Source organism: Canis aureus, chromosome 34 (genome assembly GCF_053574225.1).
Source record: "Canis aureus isolate CA01 chromosome 34, VMU_Caureus_v.1.0, whole genome shotgun sequence".
Lineage (NCBI taxonomy): Eukaryota > Metazoa > Chordata > Mammalia > Carnivora > Canidae > Canis > Canis aureus.
The window spans coordinates 24,769,318-24,790,824 of NC_135644.1; the positions used below are offsets into that span (position 1 = coordinate 24,769,318).

The 21,507-nt window shown below is 43.7% G+C and overlaps 1 protein-coding gene across 9 annotated transcripts in view; it reads left to right on the top strand.

Moving 5' to 3' along the window:
- RBMS1 (RNA binding motif single stranded interacting protein 1) overlaps positions 1–21,507 on the top strand; it is a 213,331-nt gene that overhangs the window by 72,359 nt on the left and 119,465 nt on the right. Inside the window, exons 1-2 of one of the 9 annotated variants that reach the window (XM_077883268.1) lie at positions 1,857–1,929; positions 2,907–2,989. The exons of 5 other annotated variants lie outside the window; for them this stretch is intronic. Coding sequence is in view for 2 of the 4 variants with exons in the window: in XM_077883270.1 (XP_077739396.1) it covers positions 10,007–10,075 (69 nt within the window). In the remaining 2 variants the exon portion in view is untranslated. Of the gene's footprint in view, positions 1–1,856; positions 1,930–2,906; positions 2,990–9,848; positions 10,076–21,507 lie in introns of those variants that run through there. 3 more of the 9 variants (XM_077883269.1, XM_077883270.1, XM_077883265.1) reach the window with 3 other exon arrangements.

The window sequence follows — 21,507 nt, forward strand, 5'->3', positions numbered from 1 at the left end:
TGGAATGTGTGTGTGTCTGTGCACATGCGTCTCTGTGACTGAAACTTGATGAAGTGACAGTACAGGATGAATGTTCTCAAGTTTTCTTTGCAACTGACAACTTTAAAGCGCTAATAGCAAGAAGTGTGGAGTGGAGAAGTCTGATAAATATCTATAGATTTAGGCTCATCTCCCTTTACCCTTTCTTAATTACATAAATGCATTGTATAGCACACTATGGGTGTAATTTGATAAGATTGTGGGGGAGATGGCTGAGGAGGGAAGTAGATCATTCGGCTTGTTTCTTTGTGATGGATGCCTTTGTGAGATTAGGGTGAAGTTTCTCATTCTGACTTGTGGAGGCTGTGCCCACTAGTTGTGAGACACAGTTAGATCTCCTTGGAAAAACGGAGTCTGCAACTCATTTACTTGTAACCTCTTAGTAGCTCTATGTTCTTAGGAAGGTTAAAAATGAGCATTTGAAAAAATATATTTCTCCAACGTAGGCTATGAATGAAAAGAACATGCGTGTGCATTTGTGTATGCATTGTGTACGTGGACCTGTATGCCATCCATTCAGAGTCTAAGGCTCCCTTTTTCACATTTCAACATCTCTGGAATCAGGATCCATATAATTTATGATGTCTTATAATTACTGTTGTCCATTTTTTTCCAAATGTTAACATCTCAGTAATTGTCAAGCATCTTATAATCAGTGGCATCTTAGATTACATGATATGCAGTTTATGTCCAAATATTTATAGGACACTGATCTCAGAGAGATGAGTAGGACATTTCTCTTTTCCCCAAAAAGTAAAGCAAGAGGATTTACTCTGACAGTAACAGTTTAGATCAAGAGAAATCATTTGGTTGTGGACTCCTCTTTCCTTAATAAGTCACACACAAATGCAAAATGCATTGTTTATTACAACCGCTTGTATGATCCCAGGTGATCTAAAAATTAGGATGAAAATTCATTGTATTTAATATAATCTATAAAGCTTATCCTTTAAGACTTGATCACTCTACTCTTAGATTCTGCTCTTTCTAACTTCAGATAATCATGGTTTTGAAAAATGGGTGAAAATCATCATTTCTGCCGTGTGTGTGTGTGTGTGTGTGTGTGTGTATAAGAAGGCTGGTGTGCCTCATCCATTTATGACTCTAACAAAATCTACGATATACAGGACAGTGGATTAAGAAATTCATCAGAGATTTACAGACTTTTTAAGCAATCTTGTAAGCTCAAAATAAGATGACTCTACCCTCACTTTTATGGGTAAGGAAGTGGGGAATATGGAGAAAAAAACACTATACAATGTATAGAAGACATAGACTAGTTCTAGGGTAGGACTGTGATACGTAGGTTTAGATTTGGAAGCCATTTAACAGAGCTTTGTAATAGATGCAGCTAAATATGAATAGATGGAATGAATTTATTATTGGTCAGGGAGTCCAAGGAGAGACAGTAGCATTCATTCTATTGCTGCAATATTTATTGAATGATTATTATATTCCAGGCACAGGGCCTGACCCTTAATAATTCTGTCCAGCCTTGACATTCTGTATTTCTGGGCTTCATGACCCTGGGCGTGTTGTTTAACCTATCCGGGGCTGTCTCACCTGTTCAAAAAAAGTGGAGAATGCCTGCCTCCCTTCCCTGAGACTTTAATATGGTTAGGTACCATAAAAATCTGACAGGATTTTTAACACTTAATAATCCCTTAGTTGAAACATTACCATATTTGCCATTAGATCAAGCATTAGGTAGGGAGCTGAAAGGAGGGTGGTTCTGGGAGGACCCATGTAATATGCTGTCAGCATTCTGGGAGTGTTCTTTATAGTTTGGAATTAGGAATTGCTGATGTCATGATCAGTCATATTGTCCTGACAACATCAGAATTTCCTCACTTGCCTTCTCTTCGCTTGGGGAGTATCAATTTGCGACAGGTTTGTCATCTGTTTGCCCCATGTGTTAAGTGTATTAGATAACCCAGAACTAGTCATTCTTAAGGACACTTAGGGTGGGGAATTTTTATAAGCTCTGTATGTAGCCCATTCCAGAACTTTTAACTAAATATTCTGATGTTGGAAAATTTGCCATCATACATACTCAACTGAATATAAATTCATTTCTAATTCTTTATTTTCTCATTTGAACCTTTACATTTGCAATTCAGTGGAGAACGAAAAGCTTTTCAGCATCTCCATTTACTTACAGGGCGTCATTAATTGTCCTATCACCCTCCTGTTCAGGTGAAATAATAGACTTAGTTTAATGGTGATCATAGCAAAGGAAGAGAAAGGAAACGGTTTCATTCTGTGTTTCTCCTGTGTTTTATATACTTTATTTTTGTTTTGTTTTGTTTTGTTTTATATACTTTAAAACCTCATTTATGCTATGGATCCCCAGTTTTAGATGAACATCGGTTAGGTACCCCAGACGTTTAGGAAAAGTCTTAGGATAACCTTTTGTCAGCCTGAGCTTAGAGGCGGGTTTTGTCTGTCCCACGTACGGTTGTTTGCTCTGTACTCTCAAAGATTTCATTCCAGAGTTGATTTTTACTCATGGAAAGGAGATGGTCATTTCAGGTTCAAATTTTGCTTTCTACGATTTTGGGATTTTTTTTTTTTTTTTTTTTGGCTCTAGTTTTCTACAAATTCTGTTGATATCCTTTCCTTTTCTTCCCCAGTAGCAAGAGGCAGATGTGATTGCTCTTTCTGTGGCACAGCAGCCCTTCCCTTGCTCACCTCAGCCCTTTTTCTTGCTCAAATACAGTAGATGATTGTTACTACCATCTCTTTAAGGAAACTAATTTTGAAGATCATCTCATATCTCCCATAATTTGTACATTTTACTCTAATTCATGGACAACTCATTGAATTATCTCAAAGTATTCTGAAAATAAGCCCTTATTTTCCTTTAGGCTTGCTATAGGAATGGAGAATAGCAGCTCCAATACTAGATTTCCACAGTCAAAGAAGATAGAGGATTGAGACATCCATCCAGGTAATTTAGGAAAATACTAATACACAATAAATGAGAAACAGAGCACTTTGTCCTTGTTTTCCAAATAGTTGACTCTCTTTCATTTTATAGGATTTAATGTAAATTCAATGTAGTATAAAATAACAACAAAAATCTTGAATTTTAAATTCATATAACCCTTTCCCTGTTCCAGATTTTTTTTTTTGAAAAGAATAAGAACTTGTATAGCTATTTTTAATAGAAAAACTTTGGAAAAGAAATTTAACTTACAGAGAACCATGGTTCCAGAAATATGAGTAAGCTTTGAATTTTATTAACTCTTCTATAAGAGCAGGGCAATAACTAATTTATGAACAGATTATATCCAAAAGTTTTTTTGTGTAAATGATTTGCTTCAGATTTGGAGGATGTTTCACCATACAGAGGAATGTCCTAAGTGGTGATTAGGATTTTAGTTGACTTCAAAGCATCTATGAATCCCACAAGGAAACTAATCACTAATATGGTCTACTACTTTCTTTTTTTTTTTTTTTTAAGATTTTTATTTATTTATTCATTCATGAGAGACACAGGGAGAGAGAGAGAGAGGCACACACAGGCAGAGGGAGAAGCAGGCTCCATGCAGGGAGCCCGATGTGGGACTCCATCCCGGGTCTCCAGGAACAGGTCCTGGGCCGAAGGCGGCGCCAAACCTCTGAGCCACCCGGGCTGCCCCTGGTCTACTACTTTCAAGGGAAAATACGTTTTCAGTTTTAGTGCAGGTTTCTGGAAGTACCTCCCACCTAATCACCATCCCAGCTTCTAGAAGGTACTTCTTTCTGCATCCCTCCCAACTCCATCATACCAACTATCCCAGAATGTAAGACTGATTAAAGAGATGGGTTCCATCTTAGTAATCATTAGCTAAGAGATTTAGGAGCTAGTATATATATATAGACTATATATCTATACTATTAACTGTATATTCTGTTATTGGAAAGCTTGCCTTCATATTTGGCTGAATGAAAATTCAACATTATGCCATATCCATTTTTAAATGATTTGCCAAGGTCACATAGATGGTAACAGGGGAAGCCAAGATGCATACTTAGTGTTGGGCCCTTAAGTTTTCCCTCGTGGAGTTTGGATTTAACCCATAGCTAAAGACTTATAATAACCAGGGCAGCCCAGGTGGCTCAGCGGTTTAGCGCTGCCTTCAGCCCAGGGCGTGATCCTGGAGACCCAGGATGGAGTCCCACGTTGGGCTCCCTGCGTGGAGCCTGCTTCTCCCTCTGCCTGTGTGTCTCTGCCTCTCTCTCTACCTGTGTCTTTCATGAATAAATAAATATTTTTAAAGAGACTTATAATAACCATCATTAGTGTTATTGGAGGCAGGGGACTTTGGACTCAGAGAGAATGGAGTTCAAACCCCAGTTCCATTATGTATTGGATCTATGGCCTCGGGAAAGTTAGTTAAACCTCCAAGCTTCAGGACTTCAGTTTTCTGTTCAGTAAAGTGGGATAAATCTTGTGATTGTGTGTGTGTGTGAGAGAGAGGGGGGCAGGGGAGACAGGGCAGGGAACATGCTGAGAGAGTGCCTGGAACATAGTAGTCACTCAGTAAATGACAGCTATTATTTATTAGTCCATGCAGAGAAGCAGTAGTAGGGCAATCCTATTCTGTTTGGTTCCCTAGGATAGATTTAAGAATCATCAGATTATTGCTTGTGGTCAGACTCTTCAGAATGCAGCGATGTTTATGTTGTTCTGTATGCACTAGGATTCTAGCTATAGTTTTATTATAGTGGTCTCACTTCTACATACATATGATTTTATGTGTGTCTAGGGAGGCTTTAAGTATAAGAATAAGAATCGTAGATTTTTTAAAAAGCAAAATAGTAAATAATAAAAAATATTGCTGCTACTTTAGAAATTGGGTTCTTTATCAAGCCTATTTTGTACCAGGAAAGAACAGAAATTTAAAGAATCTGCTGACCTCATATTTTTTCTTTTTTCTTTTTTTTCTCTTGCTAGGAGCCAGAGGCTTTGTGAGCTTTTAAACATAGAGGCTCTCAAATGTAAACCGTTTTTTAGTGTGGGCTGCTTAGGCTAACCAGCACTATGTGATTATATTTTATTTATTAAAGAGTGTAATTTGAAATAATGTTCAGTGAATTTTTCCTCGAGTCCTTTCTGTTTTTAATGTGATCCAAATAAAAACAGGTGCCTGAAATGCTGTAGCGATGATAGAGGAATAGAACCTGCGATGGATCTGTTCTTTTGTTGATAGAGGTGTTCTAGTCTTTCTTATCTCGTCGACATCTTCTCTGTCCTTATTTTTTTTCTTCTTTCAAAGCTTAGCTTTCTCACCATACTTTCTTTGTAGTAATTTCATTCAGAGGCTCCTCTCTCTCTCCTGCAGGGCTCAGTAATGTGTGTGTTGGAATGAGGGGGTTCCCTAGCCTTTTGACTTTATGTCATCTGCTCCCTCCAGGGACTTCATCGATTGCCCATGATTGCAGCAGTCACCCCAAATCCACATGCTCTCTCATACAAGCCCCTATCTCAAGTTCTGTTTGTCCTGTCATCTGCATAGTGCTTCTTTATAAATGTTTCTCAAACAAAACATGTATACATCTGAGCTTCCTACGCCCGTGTTATCTATCCTGTATTGATCTTTCCCTCTGGCAGACTCCCCTACCACCTACTTGTCTAGACCACTTGGCCGGTACTTACCACTTAATGCCTTGCATTATTAGTGTAGAGCAGCCCGGGTGCTGTAGGGTTACAAGTACTCACTCACCTAGGAGTTGGAGCGTTATTTATAAGGCTTTGTTGGTGGAGACAGCATTATAGAATTAAAGGAGCACAGGATGAAATCTTTTAACCCTGATCGGGTCTCGATTTTCACACTTGCTTGCTACTTCCTAGCTATGGATAGGTCAGTCAGTCCTAGATTTTTCCCTGTCATCTGTAGATGGAGCCTAATCGCTCTCCCCACTTCATAGGGCTGTTGTTAATGACTTATAAAATGATTTTCAGATTGTTTCTTGGGGCAAATGTCTCCTGAGTTGAGATTCTCAAATTCCAGTTCTGCAAATGCCTGGAGTTTGCAGATCTCGTGTCTTTTAGAGAGATCGCAGGCTCCTGCCTGTACTGATGGCTCCGTCCTTATACCGTCCTCCTTTGCAGACTCCTCCTGCTTTACAGTGCGGTCTCCGCTGCTGCCCACGGTCTTCCCGTTCATATAGAAATGGTTGTGGTCCAACACGTAACTTCTTTAAAGGAAATCGGACAAAAACAAACGTGGGAGAAAAACTTCAGGGCAATGAGACTATTGAAACAGACCTTTTGCCACACTTTTTTTTTTTTTTTTCCCCATCTCTAAAGGTTAAATCTGTGGCCTGCCAGTCTTAGAAAGCTCTTTTCGGATGTTGTCAATCCCATCTACACCCTTGCTCCTGGGTGTAGATGGAATTGAGGGTCAGCCAGACGTACTGGGCATCCGCTACTTATACTGTACACCCACTTAAATCTACAAACCATCGCTATAAAACCTGGAGAAACAATAACAACAGCTGCCACTTACTGAGTTTGGCACTTCTGTTGGTGTGCTGTATATATTCTTAAGACAATCTGTGAGGAGTCCAGGACTCGGAGAGGTTAACTAACTTGCCCCAAGCCATGTGGCTAGTAAGTGAGAAGCTGAAATGTGGAGCCAGATCTGTTTGGCTCCTTGGATTGTGAAATCCAGATTCACTTAAGCCATCTGAAGAAGGGAGGTGGGGTAAAGTATACACATGGAGGGGCCATTGGAAGCCAAAGCTGCTCCAGGGACTGCTGCTCCCTTCATCATCTCACGGCCAAGTGCTCACCCGCTCCTGGCATCTGCTTTACTCTCTGCTTGCTGCTAGTCAGCTTCCTGTTTACTCATAGTTTCTGCTTCTTCATAACCTTGGCTTGCATATGGTTTTGGCTTTTTGTGGCCTCAACTCTACCCCCTGGCATTGTTGCAGTTTCTGCCCCTTTCCTAACTAGTTCAGCTCTTGGAGTTTTCTGAATCAGATTCCCAAGGGTGAGACTCTGATTGGCTCTGCTTATTTTTTTTTTTTTTCTCTAAACCAAACCATGTCATAGGTCACTTGGCCTGTCTCCGGATTGGCTGCTTTTGGGTCACATTCCCATAACTTTACCCACCAACTGAGCTGGAGGTGCAGGGTGTTGTAGGACTACCTGGACAGCAGAGTCTCCGTTTCCCTTTCAGGAGAAGGAGTATTTTACAGGACAGATTCCAAAGCCCTAATTCTTCCCATGATAACTTGCAGTTTCTCTGGAATGTTTCCTTGCTTTGTCTGTCTTAAAACAAATTTGTTTCAAAGGTCAATAAACTTTCCCAGACGAATCTCACTAGGATCTATCCCTGTAATCGTTTACAACCAACCACTTGTGAATATCTATAACTGATTATATATACACACATGATTTCACATTTCTGTTATTTCTCTTAGGTTGGAACCGTTTGGACTTTAGTGACTTCATTACATTTTATAGTCTTTGAGGCTGTCTTTGCCTTTCTTTATACTGCTTTGTGTAAGAGCATAGTATACCTACCTAAGCCTGAAACTTTTGAATCCTGGATGGTAGACATTGTCTTTAAAAATATATGCCTTGTGTTTTCTGCTTGTATGTCATTCATCATTGTAGGACGCTACATATTTTTTTGATCTTTAGATATCCTTTTTATTCTTAAAAAGTCTTTTTAATATTTATATTTAATAAGAATATGAATGTATTCTTAGTATACTCAGTATAAAGTATTTTTAGTATATTTTAGTATTCTAATTTAAATTTTATTATCACTTGAAATTTTCCCTTATTCCTGTACAGCTGTTGCAGGGTATCAAATCAAGTCTTAGTATTCTAGAATAGCACAACATCAAAAGTATTATGAACTTAGAGGAGAGCTGTAGAACAATTGATCTGTGCTGTTCCTTGTGGTTTAGATTGTAGTTTCCTAAGGGACCAGTCTTGACCACTGAGGTTGTACCTGGAATTTTTTCCACAGATGATAGGTCTGAACTGCTGGGGCATTAATTTCTCAGGAAAAGGTACCTATAGCTTGAACAGTTCTACTTAACACCTTGTATTTTTATACTTGTGGTTGATAACTTGTAGTAAAGTGCCCTAGTGACAGCAGATAGCAAAGTGGCAGCCGAAACAATTGTAAATCCATGGACTGGTAGGAAATAGTTGTAGCATATATATAATATCAGCATGCAACTGAATGTTAGTTGGACTGTTTATTTAAATCACTTTAAAAGACAGATATGTTTCTGCGAATTTTATTCCAGCCAGTTCTTAACTTGTCCACGGTGTACCTAGTACCGTGCCTAGAATAAGTTCCTTTGCTGCTGCTGCTTTTTGCTTTCAATGGAAAGAATTAGGAATTAGTATATTTTGTGTATATTTTGCTGTTTTTAAATAGGTGAAACTTGCTAGTTTTCATCACTTTTGCTGGAGAATGTTGGGAGCATTTTGGAATATGGAGGTGACTCACTTAGTCACAAGCAGGTTATCGGAGATGAACATTCTCCGTTCTTTGCTGCTGGAAAAACCTTTGAATAGATACAGCTTTTTAAGTTTACTATTATTATTTTTTTTTTTTAGTGATCTCTACACCCAACATGGGGCTCAAACTCCCAACCCTGAGATCAAATAGCCACAGCTTCCCTGGAAGACCCTAGGGGACACTTTGTTTTCCTTATGGCAGCTGGAGGTGGAGTGTCTTCACTTCTGAGAGGAGTTAGGGTTTTTCCTGATCAGGGCAGATGGCTGTCTCCAAGGTGTCAGAGGCCGGGCCGGGGGCGGGGGGCCGGGGGCCGGGGGCCGGGGGGAGAGCTGCTGTGATTGTCCCCGTAGCACAGCTGGGCAGGCCAGCGTGAGGGATGGCAGGTCTGCCTCAGTGGCCCCCCGGGGCCGTGGGCTCTGCCTGTGGGACTTGCCGTGGAGCCTTCTGCGAGGTTCTAGGCTTCGTACAGCAGCTTGAAAGTGACCAAGAAAAGGGGGCATCTGGAGGCGCCCTCCGTAGTTTCAACTGGGGAACAAAGGAGGCTGCTTCCTCCCTTTGTCCCCTTTTGGCGTTTCTGTGCGCCTTCGGCAGAACACATTGGGTGGCATCGAACAATTCCCAGAGGCGGCCTGCACCCCTGCAGCGTGGGGGGGTTACCAGCCCACCCAAGGCCGCCGAGGGGCCCGCTCTTGGAGTCTGAAGCGAGGCTGGCCAACTCCGGCCCGGCAGCCGACTCAGAACTTTCCCGAGTGCTCGCCCCGGGGAGCTGGGGCGCGTGGGCCCCGCTTCCCGAGGTTAAAGTGTCAGCGTCGTGGTGGGGGAAGGTGGGCTCCCGAGGTCTGCCGGGAGCTGCTCCGTGGGCCGGTAGTCGGGGCGGGGGCGGGGGCGGGGGCGGGGGCGGGGGCGCTCCGGGGGGCCCTGGCCGTGGCCTGCGGGCGCGCGGGGCGGGGCGCGGGGCTGCGGCGCCCGGGGGCGGGCGGGGAGGGAGGCGCGGGCGGGCCTGGGCGCGGCGCGGGGCGGGGCGGGGCGGGGCGGGGCGGGGGGCCGGGGTGGGGGGGCGCGGGGAGGCGGGGGGCGCGGGGCGGGGCGGGGCGCTCTCGGGGCGGGGCGGGGCGCGGCCGCCTCCCCGCCCCCCGCCCCCCCGCCCGCCTCCCCGCCTCCCCGCCCGCCTCCCTCCCCGGCCGGCGCGCTCTCGGGGCGGTGGTTGCGGCCGCGGGAGGAGGGACGCGGCGGCGCTGCTCGTCGGCGGCGAGCTCCCGTCCATGGCACGCAGGGCGGCGGCCGCCCGAGCTGCCCTCCCGCCGCCCGCCGCCGCGCCGCGCTCGTAGGCGAGTCCCGAGGCCGAGGGCGGAGGAGGAGCGGCCGAGCTGCAGCCCCCGCCGGCCGCCGCCGCGCGGCGAGAGGGAGTTCCCCGAGTTCCTGCGCCCTCCCCCTCCGGCGAGGCTGCCCCGCGCCCGCCGCCCGCCGCCGCCGCCGCCGCCGCCGCCGCGATGATCTTCCCCAGCAGCAGCGGGAACCCCGGGGGCAGCAGCAGCTGCAGGACGCCCTACCGCAAGCAGGTGAGGCGGCCGCCCGGCCCGACGCCGCGGCCCCGGGGCGCAGGCTGGGCGGCGACCTTGCTCGGGGGCGGCGGCCCGCGGGGACGGCCGGGCGGGGAGCGCGGCGGGGGAGCGCGGGGGAGCGCGGGGGAGCCCGGGGGAGCCCGGGGGAGCGCGGAGGAGCCCGGTGCCCGCCGGCCGCGCGGGGCGGGACGCGGGGGGGGTGCGCGGGGGCTGCCGCAGCCCCGCAACAAGTTTGGGGTCCCCCCCCGAAACCTTTGTGTGCAGACGATGCGATCGCCGGCTGCGCTCGACCTGGACCGACCTGCCCGCCGCTCCGCGCACCCGGAAGACCCGCCGTGCCGGGCCGCGCACCCCCCCCCCCGCATATATATTAAGGGAGGGAGGGAGGGAGGGAGGGAGGCAGACGAAACAGGAACTTCTGTCACTTTCTCAAGGTTTTCAGTTTTCAGAAGCACAGGGAAGCCCTTTGACATCCTAGTTGCACAGCGACCTGGAGAAGCCTGAGTCATACGCGTGCCTTTCCCTATTTCAATGCCGTTTCATACATTTTTTAGCAGATTGAACTCCAAAGGCACTTTGGTGCTGAGAGCGAAATCCCCTGCCGGGAGAAGGAGCGGAGCTGGGAGCCTGTAGTTTCGGCCTTTTGTTTTGTTTTGTTTTGTTTTTTCATCTTTGTTTTTAAAAGAAGGTTACTGAAGCCATGTTGTGATAAATCTCGCAGAGCCCTTCAGCAGCAGCAGCAGCAACAGGACCTGGCTCCAAATTATGTAAAAAATGTGCAGGTCTGTTTGGAAAAGGTTAAACTGATTTAGAGGTCAGCGGCAAGATGCTTGTTGAGAAAACAAAAACACGATCGCAGATATTTTTCTTCCACGGCAGATCCCTTGTCTGCATCCTTAGCCACGGAGACAAATCAATTAAGTTATTATCCCAATAATGATACAAGCGGACTCTGTCCTTCGATGCAGACCGTAGCTCTGTTAGGATCGTGACAGATGACAGTGATGCCCGGTGGCTTTCCCAAAGACGTTCACAGGCTTATTGATTATATTTACTCCTTTTTGTTCTCAAAGTCATTTGATGGGGGGGGGGGGTTATGTCTTAGCATAAGCATATCTGAGAGTAGGGCTAATTTGGTCAAACAGTGACAGTGTCAGAAAGTATTGTTTTCTGGCCCTTGGTTCTTTTACTCGTTAGCTTTCCCTTGAAAAGGCAGTAAACACACCCTGGTCTGTGTGCCCTTGCTGGCCAAGTCAGTGCAACTTTTAGCTGGCTTAAGTAAAAAAGCTCTTTTTTTTTTTTTTTTTTTCCTTTTTCCCATGGGGGGAAAAATCTGCGTTTCTGGCTTGTCTGCTAAAATTGTCTAGATTTTAAACCAGGCATCTCTAAACTCACTTCCTATGGCCTCATTTAAAATAAATGCCCTCGGATCCAACACACTTACATCAACTTCATCAGTGATGCCAATTTACAATAAATATTCTTCTCCTGAACCCTCCTCTTCTACCCACCTCTCTCTACCTGAAAAGATGGCTAATTATGTAAAGGCCTTGTGTATTCATTTATTTGTTGTCAAAACCCGGGGGTGTTAGCTCTGAAATGGGGAAAAGGCTCTGAGGGCGAGGCCCTTTTGCTGTGAGGGGCTGGAGGTTTTGTGTGTGGAGGGGGACAGCCTGCTGGTCTGGAGCACGCTGATAAGATGCTCTTCTTTTCACTGGGCTCTCCTTAGATTCAGAGACTAAAAGGGCTGACTGAATCAGAAAAACAAACAGACTTTCTTTTTTCTATAGGCAAAGAAAGAAATGAATGTGTAGGCATTATACTGACACAAGACCCCGGGTACCAGTGGTATTTGAGTCAAAGGCTTCTTTTGTTAGTATTTAGCCATTCACTGGGAAAGCACACTTCCAGCGTGGGGACCTGGTTACCATGAGTGACTTTGTGATCTCATCCTGGCTTAGTCTGAACGGGAAGTCTAATTAATGCTTTCTAGAAGACTTTGTGATACTAAGCTTGCACCTTTCGGTTCATATTAATTTGCTCATTTTGATGAAAGAATAGGTAAACTTTAGGTGTATAATGTGATTTGATTTTAATCTACAAATCTATAAGCCGCTCTTAGAGCTGATTGCAGATAATTTGCCTGAAGGAAAAACTGAGTGTGAGGAATACCTAAAAGTCACCTTTGGAGGAAGGAGATTCCTGTTTTTTTACGGATATGTATTCCTAGTAGCTAACCGTCACTGAGCGCCTTACTTACTGCCTACTGGTCCATGTTCTAAGTGCTTTAGATGGATTAACTAATTTTAGTCATCTGGACAGTCCTGTGAGACAGGTGATAAGATCTCCTTTCCTTTTGAGAAAACTAGACCTAGGTGAAGTCACTTGCCCAGTCTGTACAACCCAAAGTGCGGAGCTGGGATTTGGACCCTGGGAGTTAAGCTCTTAAAACTATCACAGTTGCAGCTAGCTGCCTGCTTACATGCACATCTCAACGGAAACTCGTTCGGACCTCATCCACATCACTGCCCATTGTCTTTCTCTTCTCCAAAGTCTAGTCTAGGGATTCCTCTACCTTCTGAGGAGTTTGTTTTTGTTTTCGTTTTGTTTTGTTTTTTGTGAAGGGAAAGGGTGGAGGTTGTGAGATTGGAAGTGAAGGTGAAATAAATGGATGATACGGATGATGGGTTCGTGATATTTGAAAGCCAAAGTATTACTTCAGTAGATGATTGTAGACTCTTTTTTTTTTTTTTTAAGACTTTGTGTTTTACATGCATAAGAGTCAGCCAGTTGCAGTTAAAGCAGAGGTAGGTGGTGCCTGGCCCCCTCCTGCCCCTGCACAACGTATGTCCAGGGCATCAAAGAGCACTGATCTCTGGCATCATCTCGGATAAACAGGATTTTCCTGCATCACAGGCCTGTGAGCACATTAGAAATACACCTGCTTGGCTCAGGTCAAAGTGAGACACTTTTGAGTGAGGTGATAACCCAGTAGGTAGTATCTAGACAAAGATTGTTTGTTCAAGCCTCAGTGGAGAAGTATGTGCATCCTATTATTGTTGACCGTGACTTTCAAATGCATGGTACTCCTTAAGCATAAACCGGGTCTGAGTGTGTGAAAACGCCCCTCCAACCGAAACAGAAACCATTTATCAGGACTTCTGTAGTTATCAACATATTTTATTGTGTTTCAAAAGAAGAAAAATGCTTTAAGTACAGAAAACAAATATTTCCATTTTTCTTTGAATTCTTTTATTAGCCTCTTTTTTCCATGCTTTCTGACGTCCATTTTAGAACTGCTTTCTCTGGGCACTTGACTCAGTTATGTCATATAATTTGGTTTTTACAAATTGTGGCATGTAGCAATTCCTTTCTTGCTCTATGCCCTAGTGGTTTGCAGTGGGGCCTTTTCTGGTAGAGGAGTGAATGCAAGAATTTTCGGGTGTGTGTGTGTGTGTGTGCGCGCGCGCCTGTGTCTGCCTTTTTCTTTACAAATGATATTGCCAGCTAATAGCTGTACTTGTTAAATGTTGCTAACTTTTGATGAGTGAAGTACTTATCTCCCCAGTTTAAGTAGATTTACATAGTTTGCTGCTTTCTTAAAGATTAACTGGGTGTAGCTGCACGTGAAGAATCCCACAGTGATTCAGTGTTTGGCCTTGTTGGAGGATGACATACAAAGCTGTTGATTAATCCTCTTCAAGCACTTTCTGTTCACAGCAATCGATGTGTAGTAGATTGGGTTTTGTTAAGTTTGAAGATTAAAGTTGTGCCTAGAAATATTTAAATGAACACTGTGAGCTACTCCCAATTTGTTGTTTTTAGATGAAGGTAAGCATACTCAGGCCACAGAGACTGGGAGTTTAGGGGAGGTAACAGAAAACTAAATTGGTCTGCATAAGTAAGGTCATATTGTTTTTTTTGTTTTGTTTTGTTTTTTGTTTTTTGTTTTTACATGAAGCTATCTCAGTGTGTTGGTAAGTGAGTAGTGTTTATGAATTAAGGAACGGTACTTTAAATATGTAGCCGTGGCCACTTGAAAAGTATAGAATTCCCCATCTGTGATCACCCCCTTTTTCTTGCTGGGTAACCCTTTTGGCAACTCACTCCATTTTCTGTAGTGCACTTCAGGTTTTAAGCACATTTCTAGTTTTTGTTCTTTCTTCCTTTTTGAGGCTGCTGTCAGCTGGGCTCACCCCATATTGGCCAGTCCTTTCCAAGCCCGTTCTTGGTGGTGGGGCCAGGGGCCGGGGGAATCCGTTCTGCCCAGGTTTCTGAGAACGTATCTCTAAAGCAGTCCACCAAAAATAAGTATTTAAAGACACATGGATGATATTCCCTCCCAACCTCAAGTATATTTCATCTTCACAACATCCATATAAAGGAGAGAAGGGTCAGGAACTTTGAAGCCGCGAATTTAAATGGCCTAGTTGGTGAAAGCTAGGTCTCTGAGATCAAGGGTTGGGTCTGCTACCAGGAAAAAGAGAAGGAAGAGCAGCTAAGAACAGCTGGAGCTTCGCTACACTTCCCTTTACTTGGCCTCCCGAAGACATGTGGCACACAGAGCGTCCCAGATTGCAGCTTTGGGAAGCGTAGCTCGGTAATTTATTAGTGTTTTTTGTTTGTTTCATAAAGGCCTTTACTCTAGGGTTGTCAGGTAACATGCAGGATGCCAAGTTAAATTTGAAATTCAGATAAGCAATGAATAATGCTTTATATAGGTACGTCCCAAATACCGTGTGCTACTGTATAATTTTTATTCGCTCAATCCAGCAACCCCATCTCCCAGGAACCCAGTTTGCTTTCTAAAACTAGTTATAAAAAAAAATCATAATTATAAACCGTCTTTTTCCTGCTTCTTCCACTAAAATACTGCCTCCTGGTATATACCTTGAACCCTGATAATGCAGATTTCACACTAGCTTCTTTTAACCTTCACTCAAGCTAATTGAAAGACCCTGACTTAGGTTTGGCCTCTACCACTTACTTGCATGCTTTTCACCAACCTGCCAAAACCTTGTTTTTTTTTTTTTTTAAGGAAAGACAATAGTGCCCATTGCACAGGGTTGTTGCTGGCAGTCCTTCTGAGATGCTACTATTATTAATGTCCCCACAGAGCAAGCAACAGTGGGTGGTCCTGGGAGGCTCTGTGTGATCCTGGGAGACCTTGACACAGCCTGAGAGTAGACTATGTTTAGAATGTGAGGGCAGCCTCCTGATGGGTTAAGGCCCTGGAGCTGGAAGATGAGACTCTCAACCCCTGGAAGAGAGAGAGGAAGAACCAGAAAGTAGAAAAGTACGTTCCACCATATTTCAAAACAATTATTCTTGTATCAGGCTCTTATTAACAGAGATTGCATTGCCTTCTCTTTGGGGAAAGAGCCTTTCTCAGTCCTCTCTGTTTTACGCAAACACATGCTCGGAGAAGGAAAAAAAGAGCATTGATCACTCTTACCAATGAGAATTTCTACCTTTTAATTTGCTTGAAAACAGACAGATTTGATTATTAGTGTAGATGCACGATGATTTCCTGAATTCTTTCCTTTGTCTTGTTTGTATATTTGGTTTTCAAAGGCGCCGTCTTTGCATTACTCAGGAAAAATAAACATTACTATTATTATTATTTTTGTTCTTGGACATCTGTAGGTGTTTGGTGGGTGTTTGTTTCTTAATCTCGCATCTGTAGAGAATGCTTTGCTTCATACATTCTAAAAGCTTAGTAAATTTTGAAATAGGATAGGCCATGAGGAAGGAAGCAAGCTTTTTCTGGAGTAAAGACAGGTGAAAAAATTCAGTGGAACAAACCGAATTCTGTGTTCAAGAAATGAATCAATATAGCTGTTGTTAGCACTTAGTAAGTGGCAGCAGTGACAACAAAACTTGGTGTGATACAGAGTGCTACCCTAATAAATAGAATTGTATTTTGATTCTACTTACTTAAGCGTACGGAATTTCAAAACAGTGTAGTGTAAACTAGGGAAGATTATACTTGTTAATTGTGCATACACTACAGTATCAAAAATGCATTTAAAAAAAAGGACTGGAGGAAAATTGCCAAAATATTAACAAATATTTTCCTCTGTTGGTAGGTAGAATCACGAGTGACTTATTTTTAGGGATTGTTTACATTTTTTTCGACCTTCCAGTCTTTCTTGCTTCCCACCACAAATATATAGTTCTTTGGTTGTCAAGATCAAAATGAAGTGAAAAAATTTAGAAAATCATATTATTTTAATGTCTAAAAATTGTGAACATTCAAGAAATTTGTGTCATTGAGAATTTCAGCAAGTAGCAGTTAGGCACGACTTGTTTCTGTGCCTGAGCTTGGAGATGTCCTTTCCTGTTCTTTATGACTTTCTGTTCTTAATACTGTCTTTTTGGAAATCACCTATTGCTGATGGATGGTTTTCATACTTATGAACTTAGTATTTTCCTATTTTATTCAAGATCAAACAGGTCTTCTATGTTTTGATGTTTTAAAACTGTTTCTAAGACATTTTGGGGGATACCAGTTTATATCTACATGAGTCAGTAGGGGGAAATTGTAGCTCTGTATGTGAAATTTCATATTTTGGATTACTTTGCAAGAAAGTAGCTATCCTAAATACTAAAGAATCGACCACTATTGTCTCTGTTTTCGTCTGCCTCAGAGCTGCACTTAAATACAGCTGTCTGATGGACAGATAAATCCTCCCCGTTTAATTTCCACATTAGATGTGAAAAACGGACACTGTTCTACTACTTATGTCGGAATCCTTTGGATTTATTTTTTTTATGAATACTCATGACTATCTTCATGGCAGACTTCCTTTTCAGTGTTAGCTTTTTGAAAGGGCAGTGGAGTGGGAGGTGTGGCTTCTTTACAGGCGTCTTTAATTTATAATGGAACATGAGGTTTCTGTAAGAAAGACACTGTGCAGATAATGTCAGCACTTTAGAAGCCGTTGTTGCTGTGTAACCCAGGGGGATTTTCAGTCCATCAGGGGAGTTTTGGATGCAGCTGAGGCTACAAGGCCAAGGGAGAGGAGGAGAGAGCCTGGGGGAGGAAGGAAGAGGTGGGGGCAGAGAGCACGAGGAAGGAAAGCAGCGCTGCCGTGTTGGGTTCTTACTGTGTTGTTAGCTGATGCGTCACTTTACAAAATCTGCTCAAGTCTCATTGTTTTCACTGCTGCGTATGTAGGTTGGGCGCAGATACGCAGCTTCATGTTTGGGACTCGCTCAGGTTATTCCGCTGCATTTTTTCCTTCGTGTCATTCCCATCACCTAGACTTTCCTTTCAGCTCTGTTCTAAGACAAGATCTGTCTCTCCCTCCCTCAGGGAACTGCCTAAAAATGGCCCTTTTGGAAGACCATTTATGATCAAACCAGTCCTACCCAGTGAAAGATTCTAGAAATGACTTTGTCTTTACTTTCTCTCTCTCTATTCTCACTTTTGTAGGTCAGATGCATCAGACCAACAGTGGATATGTTCTTCTGTTTAACTGAAAGTTTAACAGACTCCAAAACATTGAATAAAATAGCTACTGAGTGTGTGACATAAGTTAGGTGGTTTTGGGAACAGCCATCCTGTAGGAAGTAAGCTGGTGGCCTGCAGTAAGCCTGGGATACACTGTCGCTCATCAGAGGGGAGGCTGGGCAGGGAAATCACTAAGCTAGCTCTTAAAACAGCTGTGAGATAGTGAGGACCCAAAATAAGGCAGTTAAATTGTGGACAAGAGGAACAACCCAATTTTACAGACATTTGAGTACGTAAAGCCTCTAAAATAGTATGTAAAATGTTGCACATATTAGCTCTTTCCTGGGGAGAGGCTCCCAGCTTTCACCAGTCAGTGTGCCAACGGGATCTGTGTCTTCCAAAAGACTTTATGACCACATGTGGAAGGAGACAGAGGACTTAAAGATGATGCCAGATTTCTACCTCAGGAGATGGGATCGTTGGTTACATCATGGAAGGTGACATTTCAGGCAGAAGGGATATTACAGCAAAGATTTGAAGATAGAAAGCATGGGCTTTATTAGGGGAAGAGTGAGTAATGCAGGTTAGCCAGACTGTAGGGTAGAGATGTCGGAGGGCAGCGGGGATAGGGCCCAGCTTGTTCGAATGACTGGATAAGAGAACCCTAGTGTTGAAGGTGGTGCCCAGTTGAAATAAAGCTGTAAGAGGAGTAACGGCAGTGCAGATGTATTAGAGGAGATGGATTTAAGATCCTACACAAAGCATTGACAAGATTTGACTGATGACTGGATGGAGGGCGGGGGTGGGGTGTGGGGTGGGGAGGGTGGTTTAGTAAAAGAGTGTCCTAGGTTTCTAGTTTTAGATGACTAGGGAAATGAAAAGTTAGCACAGCCTTGCTTGTTCTGGGTTCAGCAGCAAGGAGATCTGATACAGGGATTTTCTACATTTTTTATGTGTTAAAATAAACTGGGGGGAGGGGGTGCTAAATTCTGCTGATGCTCAGTGTTTAGGCACCAAGGATGCAAAAGGCCCTTCCATATGCAAGTCGGTCTCATTAGGAAAGAGTCGTCCAGCCTGCAGGGCTAGAAGCGTCCACAGCACCAACCACCGTCAGAACTCACTTTGCATCTAGCAGATGGTTATAAACATTTTTTTACTGCTTCCTTGGGGTTGCCCTAAAATCAGTATAGAGGCTCTGTCACATGGGTGCATGGATTCTCATGTTTGGCCTGGATCCCCACATTCTTTGGAGTGGAGCACTTATACAGGAAGTCTTTTTCTTGGTAGTACATGTCATCTAAACGATGTGGTCGTCTATACTTTCTAGAGTGTAACAAGTGGATTCGTTTTGTTAAAAGATCACCCAGTTCAACAAGTGTATGGAAGATGGGTGGGTAGGGTTGGAGAGTATTCATCCTCCCACACTAAAAATTTCTGCGGAAAGGCAGTGAGCTTGGTTTGGCCATTTTCACCTGGCTACATGAACCACACATTACTACCCTTCCCAGGCAGAACTGGAGCTGCGGGCACCACGCTCAGAGCCTTTGGAAACATGGGAGTTGGAGCATTGGGAATAGGTTGAACTATTCCAGAGGAAGAGATAATGTGTCGTAAAGAGGCCGAGGGAAAGACAGGTTCTTTAGTGGGAAGGAGGAAGATGAGCCTTTGGTCAAGGGAAGGGGGAAGAAATGGCAAAATGTGGGGGAAGTGCAGAGTGTCACAGAAGCCCAAGAAGAACAAAACTTCAAGAAAACATGGTCAGCACTGCTACATGCTTCCTGGAGATCAGGAGAGACAAAGGCTGAGTAAAGGCTATTGGAAGAATCCATTGGGAGGTCTTTGAAAGCCTTTGAAACAGGAGTTTCAATAGAGTAGTATGTGTGTGGTGGGGCAGGGAAGGGGGAAAGGCGGGGATATGGGTCATAGCACATTCCAGAGGATTTAAGGAGGGAATCAGTGAGGAGGGGTGTGTCTTTAAAGAAATCAGGTGTCTGAAGGAGAGTGTCTTCGGACAGCCTTGAGGCAAGATTATGTTAGTATCTGACTATGGACATAGGGTAGAACAAGGTAATAGAAAACAGAAGGAGAAGTTGGAAATAGGCCTTTATTTTAAGAAAGATTGAGGCAGTTAGTCTTACAGGAAGGGGAGCTCAGTGAGTTTCTGTCAGTGATACTGGAAGGAGGAGGACGGTTATGCTAGGAACATCAGGGAGAAGTAGGAAGAGCAGAGAAGCTCAGTCTCTTGAAAGCTTACATTTCAGTAAAGAGGCTAGGTCATCTTTAAAAACTGAAAACAAAAAACAGAAAACAAAACCCAAACGGGGGAGGGTTGTAATTCTAGGCTTAAAGAACATGACAAAAGATTTGGAATAATTGCTTTTGGGAGTTTGGTAAGGATTCAAATTGAGATGAATAAAAAGATGACTGAGCAATGGTGAGGGCCCCTGGGACTTCAATGGTCTCAATTGACAGATTATTTTGACTCTTTTCCAGCAATAAATGGAGGGAGAGAATCTGGGTAAAGAGGATTTGGTATTGCTAAGATGAATAAGTGTAAAGATTGAGTCTCCTTGTTAGGAAGGAGGAGGAGACAGGTGAAATGAAGAGGGAGAATGAACTTTGGGAACAGGGAAGGGCATGCAAGTTATGAGAAGATAAAGAGAAGTCTCTGGGAGTGAGGAAAGGAGAAATGTGAGAGGAAAATCCTGGTTCAATATCTTGAAGGTGGAATATTTCCAGGATGTTACCTTGTAGGGAGGACTGCTTGGAGGACTCTGAGATCCTGGGCATGTGTCTGGCATGCAGTAAATGCTCAGGTGGTTGTACTTGTGAAGATGTGGCTCTTGTATAATTTATACCCCCCTATCTCTACTGTTATAGGATTTGGGTGAATCAAATCATATTTCATACAGACTTCAATGAACCATGAACCACAAACCAAAATAAAACAGTATTTTTTTTAACTGAACCGCAAGTCCAACTTAAGTTTTAAAACACAGTGTCAATCTATTTCAAAGCACCTGAAGTTGTTTTTAAAGAAAAAAAGGTGGAACTATGTGTGTATCTCAACTCCATCACTTAATGGTTTCCCTCCCTCCTTCCCTCTCTCCCTTCCTTAATTATGTTTTCTTCTGCTCTTTAGGAAGTACTAGTGCCCAAACTTCGATTGGTCTCCACTTCAGAGCAGAACGTGGGATGGATTTCTGGCTTTATCAGTGCTACCTTCCTCATCATCACCACTTTGTTAAGACGACCCCTCCGGGAGCCTTTGCACACTGTTCCAGAGACACCTGTTTGTCTCTTTCTACCTCTGGTTCTGTTTAGTACTTTAGCATCTGAACTATCTTTTCTAATTCTCCTCAGAAAACATGTAGCTCGGGGAAGGGAAGAAGCTAACATTTGCTGAGCACTCTGTGCACTGGGCACAAGGCTGGCCTCTCTTATATTTCATCGTCCCTCTTCTGCAACAGCCCTGTGAGATATTTCCTCTTCTTCTTTCATAGTTCCAGACAGTTTAAGTACAAAGCCTGGATTTTTACCCAGCTTCTAGGCCTTCTGTCTCCCACTCCACCAGCGGAAAGGAGCTCATCTACTGCTCTTACAGGAAAAAAGGTGGACATGGGTCTGGATCCCACCTTCATCATTTGTTAGTTCACAGTAACAGTGAATGCATTTCTTAAACTGTCTTGGTCTTAATTTCCTCAGTGGCAAAGCTAGATATTCTAGTTATTTAATGTTATTGAGATGATCAGATGAAGTCACGTATGTCACAGCACTTGACATAGTACTTACCATAGGGCCTCTGTCGGGCCTCCCTCCTTCCTCCGAGTGTCACCCAAGTCAGTTGCACAAGAGGACCCTACAGGATGGCTCAAGGGAAGTCTGAAATGATACTAGTGGCGGAAGATTGATCATTCTGTTCATTAGCAGAAAATAGTTTGCGATGAGAAAGATCTAGAAGTGAAACTCCATT